Raw genomic sequence first — 6,462 nt, 5'->3', positions numbered from 1 at the left:
TGAAGGGTGTTAGTGGCTGACACGAAGACTGTGATTGAGACTGGTAGGCTGAGACTAAGACTGATAGGCTGAACCATTAACATGTGGGGCTATGAGGGCTATAAATTACTAAGTCTGTCATAATGCTAAGCTGTTAGTGAGTAAGGCTAAAAGAGCTATAAGTTTTTAAGTCTATCAGAATATTGAGATGTTAGTGAGTGGGGCTTTGAGGGCTATAAGTCTCCGAGTATGTTAGAATGCTAAGCCGTTAGCGAGTAGGGCTAAGAGGGATATAAGTCTCCAAGTCTGTCAGAATGTTGAGCTATTAGTGCGGATTTAGGAGTTCTAGGCTTATCGGGGCAAGGATAAGTGGTGAGATCTGAGAGGGAGTTAGAGCCTAAGGCCAAGACATGAGGGGTGTCAGTTACTATCAGAGGGACCGAGATTGATGGGCTACTAGGTCTGAGGCCAAGGCACTGAGAGTGTTGACAACTAAGACTGATAGGCAACCAAGTCTAAGGCCATGGCACTAAGAGTGTTGGCAATTGAGACTGATAGGCTGAGACTAAGATTGATAGGCTATCAAGTTTGAGGCCAAGGCATTAAGAGTGTTGACGACTGATACTATGGCTGAAATTGAGACTGATAGGCTGCCAAGTCTGAGGCCACGACATTGAGAGTGTTGGCGACTAATACTAAAGCTGAGACTGAGACTGATAGGCTGCTAGTTCTGAGGTCAAGACACTAAGAGTGTTGGCAACTGAGACTAAGGCTGAGACAGATAGGCTGCCAGGTCTGAGGCCAAGGCATTGAGAGTGTTGGCGACTAAGACTAAGGCTAAGACTGTGACCAATAGGCAGAGCCAATAGTGAGTGGGGCTAAGAGAGCTATTGCTTTTAGGTTGAGCCATTAGTGAGTATAGCTAAGAGGGCCATCAACCTCCTAAGCCGTTAGCGAGTAGGGCTAAGAGGGCTATTTGCTTCCGAACCATTAGCGAGTGAGGCTAAGAGGGTGATTACTTCTAGGTTGAGCTCTTAGCAAGTGGGCCTAAGAGGGCCATCAACCTCTTAAGCCGTTAGCAAATAAGGTTAAGAGGACTATTTGCTTTCGAGCCTTTAGCGAATGAGGCTAAGAGGCTAAGAGATTCATGCTTGTCGTAAGGTTGAGTTAATAGTGCGAGGCGATGACAATCTCTACGGGAGATAAAAAAGAATGTATTGAATTATATAAAATTGATTGTAAACTTATCTATTGATATGACTTGAGCTGATAATCTCAAGCGATCATCTAATGAAAGATGAAATAAAACCTGTTATAAGGTTGATCCACCACCGAGGAGCTAGGAATGTCGAGAGCTCCAAGCATGTCATAAAGCTGAACCATTAGGGAATGGGGCTAAGAGGGTTTTTGCTCCCTGGCATGTTGTAAGGCTGCTATGCAAGAAGAAATAAACAAGCAAGAGGCTGGAATTTTACTTGGTGGAGTGTGAGTGCTTACAAGGATGAATAACAACAAATGAGGATAAAAGGATACAAGAAGGTTTTTCCAAAGGCTTTGCTTTCTTCTTGAACCAGTGGAAGCAGTTATGACCGATAAGGAGTGTATCATCTTCCTTTGAGTTCTCTATGCTCCTTTTGCTATTTCATTTGACTATTTCTCCTATTTCCCCTTCAACATCAACATCTTCTCTTGGCTCAGTTGATGAAGCCATGCACTAAGGTGTCTATTGACTATTTCTCCTATGGCCCTGGGCCAAACACGAATGTAAGAGAGGAAAAAGGGTGAGGCATTATTTCAGTGTTTTGCTAATTCAACTGTCTCAATTCCCTAGCAATGGTGCCAAAAACCAATCTTTTTCTTTGTGATTGATAGGAGTTTCATTGACTGAGGAAGAACACAACTATTTCTTGTGGAACTTGAGAAGCTCGGAAAAGGAGATTGGAGAGGCATCTCTAGGAACTTTGTTACTACAATGACCCCCACACAAGTGGCTGCGCCATGCTCAGAAATACTTTCTCAGACAAACCAGTCTCAGCAAAACAAAGCATAGAACAAGTCAATTTGATGTAGTAACTTATAACCAATCTCACTCTATCTACTCAAAATGGTTTTTGATGCACTAAGTTTGATGCTTACTCTCATTTGCTTCTCAGGTTGCAACTAGTGGAACTAAGTCCTAGTCAGTAGTTTTACGTGATTCAATTCTATCTCGTACCCTTACGAATACAAATGCTTTTGAGGCTGCAATAATAGAAAGGAATTCATCAAGCAAAGAACAAGAAACAATCCAACTGCCTTCATGTCTTCATCAGATACCCAATTCCTATGTCGGCTCGATGGAAGGTGCTCATTCTCAACTTTAACATCTAGATTTGGAGCTCAGAATTTCCGTCTTGGTGGATGCTAAAACCAGAGATGGAAGCTTAACCCGTGTGTCAAGGAATCATGTAAATGAAGCTTAACCAGTGTTATCAATACAAGGTTCTTGTGTTTACTTTTTTCTCTTCTTTGATTAATTCATCACTTTCAGATAAGTGGATGATTTTAATTTGGGTTGCTAAAAGTAATACAGTTTGTGGAGAAGATATTGCCAAGTTAGTTCATTTTTGTCATCCATGACGATATTTGAGGAAGAAAAAGGGCATGGTATTGGTTCAATATCGTAAAATCATCCTCAAACTAAGAATTCTCTATTTTATCATGAATTCATGCTAACAATTGTGCTTATTATCTATCAACAAGAGTGACAATTCTCAAAACACAAAGCTATTACACTCGAAATCTCCATATAATTGACTCTTTTCTGATTTTTTTTTTACCATATACAATGTGTTCACGTCTTTGTTTGCTAGTGTAAATTGTATACTTACAATTGCAACATACGAGTGACATAATAAAACTTCTCCAAAAATATTATTTACAGGTGTAGGCATTCTTCATTCTCTAGTTCTGCTATGTTTAGTTTGTGCTGCAGTAGTCTTCTCTTCTCTATTAACTAAAGAGGGGCTTGCATCTTTTCCTTCGTTCGAAAAAAAATAAAAATAAAATATTAACTATAAGCACTCACAATAGGATAATAAGAATCCATTATAGAAGACAAAATATTTGAATAGTTGCATCGATACTAATCAAATCTTATTTATATCAGAATTTGCTTAAACATTGCTAAAACAAAATAGAACTCTATTACAGAAGATGAAGTATCTGAATAGCTACATTGGTATCGACCTCGATTTTGTCCCACAGTTTACCTAAACATCATTTAGCTACCCAAACTTCTCCAGCATAATGGTACGTGAACTTTGTGAAAGACTCTGTCAATCAACTGAAAATACAAATTCCTCCAATTTTGTTTGGATAGTAGGATTACAAACAGACTCCACAATCCAATCACATATCCAAGTGAGGTACCAAAGTAAATTGATAGAAATATTTGTGATTTACTCTTTTGCAACTCTTCCTTTGTCACATTATTACCAACATCAGTGGAGCATCTCTTGTTAATCAAAACCCCACAAAGATGAGCATTGCCCTTATAAATGGAAGCATCTTGAAGTGTTTGAAGTTGATACCCAGATGGAATATTCCCTGACAAATTATTGTAAGAAAGGTTTAAATGATTTAAAGCCGTCAATCTTGACAAATCTTGAGGAATAACACCTGATAAGTTGTTGAATGACAAATCCAAAGTTTCCAATGACTTCATTTCACCAATAGTATATGGAATCCTGCCTCTTAAAAAGTTCCTTGACAGATTCAAAGTTTGAAGTCCTACAAGAGAGCCGAATGTCATAGGAAACTCACCCGTAAGACTATTGTTTGAAAGATCTATAATCTTCACCAAATAAAGAATAGATGAAAAGACATATTCAAATCCCTTTGTAACTATTGAAAGACTATCACTTTCTCCATATCCAATATATAAGTCTGCTCCTCCAATTGAAATTGAATGATTCATTGCTCTTGATGTTGATCTTATTGCACTGAAATTGCCAAAGGAATATGGTATAGACCCTCTTAAATTGTTATTGGCAAGGTCAAGAATTTGAAGATTGCTCAGTTCTCCAAGATTTGAAGGAATAATGCCAGAAAACATATTTGATCGTAATTTAAGAACAGTCAATTGTTGCAAACTTTGTCCAATCCACGTAGGTATACTTCCTATAAAGTTGTTGCCTCTGAGATCAATAACATGTAGTTTAGTGCAATTTTTCAATGACATTGGAAGTTGTCCACTGAGATCATTGTTGTCCAAATGCAAAGATGCCAATCCAATCAAGTTTCCAATAGAGCTAGGAATTTCACCAGTCAGCTTATTGTTTCCCAAGTGAATAAAGTCAAGGTTCGTATTTGCTTCTTGCCAACACTTGGGTATCTCTCCAGATAATCTGTTGTAGGATAAATCCAAAATTCTCAATTGCTCCCATTTGCAAATGAAAGATGGTATGCTCCCGTTGATGTGATTATTCGAAAGGATTAAGTAGTTTGGAGACATGAAGTTAATATGTATTTGTCGTGGAATTTTTGATGGTATAGGCCCTGAAAAGTCATTAAAAGATAGGTCTAGGGCAAAGATTCGAGGTGGCAAACGAGGAACAAGTCCTTCCAGTTTATTAGAACGTAGATTTAAAAATTGAAGGCTTGGTATTCCCTCCATCGATGATGGCAAAGTACCCCTAAGCTTATTATTAGAGAGATCAATAGTCCAAAAGGTAGAAGAAGATGAATTCCACAACCAATGAGGTAGGATGTCATTAATGCTTGTATTGGACAAACTCAACGCGAACATGGATTTTTGTGAACGAAGCCATTGTGGAAACCTAGGACCCACTATACAAGAGGCCAAGTCAATCGTTTCCAGTTGAAAAGAAGGGGCCCAATCATAGTCGAATGAAATGGTAATTTGAGAGTTTTCCCTTAAGGTTAAAGTCTTTAAGTTGGTTAGGTTTGCAAGATGAGATTCTGAGAGGACACTCACTAAAGAGTTTTCCTGTAAGGTTAAACTCTGTAACTTAGAAAGTTTCCCAATCTCAGTAGGTATGGAACCCGAAAGTGAATTACCAGTAAGGTGGAGTCTTACAAGACTACTCAAGTTCCCTATTTCAGTAGGTATGAGACCCGAAAGTGAATTAAAAGAAAGGTTAAGGTTTATTAGACTAGTCAAGTTCCCAATTTCTGTAGGTATGGGATCCGAAAGTGAATTAAAAGAAATGTCAAGGCTTATTAGACTAGTCAAGTTCCCAATCTCTGTAGGTATGGGACCCGAAAGTGAATTAAAAGAAAGGTCGAGGCTTATTAGACTTCTCAAGTTCCCAATTTCAGAAGGCATTTGACCATTAAGTGAACAATCAGAAAGAAATAATAATTGTAGACTACTTAAATTTGCAATTTCTGTGGGTATAGGACCCGTTAGCATGTTATTGGAGCTAAGGTCAAGTTGCATTAGATGATTCAGACTCCAGATTTCAACAGGTAGGGGACTAGATATGTTGCCAGAAATATGAAGTTGAATTAGTCTAGTTAGGTTACTGATTCCAGCAGGTATCAGTCCTGAAGCATCAATTGTAAGCGATGAGAGACTAGTGAGTCGCCACAGCCAGTTGGGCAAGGAGGAGGAGAAGAGATTGGCTTCGAGGTTAAGAATTTTGAGAGAAGTGAGATTGAGATGAGAATTAAATGAAGAGGGGATGTGATTAAGATCACAGCCGTACAGATATAATTCTTGCAGGGAAGGAACCATGTTGACCTCCGACAACCAATTTTGAGAGACTGTACTGAGATTCACAGAGGAAAGGTCGAGGTGCCTCAAAGAAGAGAGCCCTGAGAGCCAATCCAAACGAGGGGCAATTGCACCCACATACCATCTTGAACCCAGCCCAAGATGATAAAGGCTTGACAGATTGCCAAGTTGAGAAGGAATGACTCCAGCAAAGTTGGACCCATAAAGCTCAAGATACTTGAGATTCAAAAATGAGCCAATGAATTTTGGAATTGGAGTGCCTCCGAAGTCATTCCAACTTAGATTCAACCGTTCTAACCGAGTCAAGTTCAACAAAGAAGGACTCAACATCTCACCTTGCAGAGCTGTTTGGAAAGGACTTGGTATCTCACCTCGCAGAGATGCAAGGAAAGTTTGCGGATCAACAAAGAAAGACTCAGTATCAACGTATGGATTTTGAAGGTTGATCTCCACAACATGCTGGCCTCCGAACAAACTTGCGTTGTCGGTCGTCTTGCATACGACGCCACTCCATTTGCAACAGTCTATTTGTGGAGACCACGAGGCCAAACGGTGGGAAGGATCTTTGACGTTGGCTTTGAAGCTGAGAAGGGCGTCCCGTTCCACTTCCGAGCAGCCCCTTGTAGGTGTTGCTACTGCTGCTTCTTTGAAAGAAAAGGCAAGGCTCATAATAAGCCCACAAAGCAACAAAGAGTAGTAGAAGGAGTGCAGAGGCATAGTCTACCTCCAATTTGGTAAACTAC

General features: G+C 39.5%; 1 protein-coding gene across 1 annotated transcript; it reads right to left on the bottom strand.

Annotated features, from left to right (window-relative positions):
- Positions 1-2,897: 2,897 nt before the first annotated feature.
- LOC122001715 (receptor-like protein EIX2) lies at positions 2,898-6,462 on the bottom strand. Its single transcript, XM_042556604.1, has 2 exons — positions 3,640-6,462; positions 2,898-3,567 (listed from the first exon to the last, which is right to left on the bottom strand). The coding sequence occupies exons 1-2, from the start codon at positions 6,434-6,436 to the stop codon at positions 3,242-3,244; spliced, it is 3,123 nt and encodes a 1,040-aa protein (XP_042412538.1). The 5' UTR covers positions 6,437-6,462; the 3' UTR covers positions 2,898-3,241.

Source organism: Zingiber officinale, chromosome 7A (genome assembly GCF_018446385.1).
Source record: "Zingiber officinale cultivar Zhangliang chromosome 7A, Zo_v1.1, whole genome shotgun sequence".
Lineage (NCBI taxonomy): Eukaryota > Viridiplantae > Streptophyta > Magnoliopsida > Zingiberales > Zingiberaceae > Zingiber > Zingiber officinale.
This window is presented reverse-complemented; position numbering and strand designations above follow the sequence as displayed.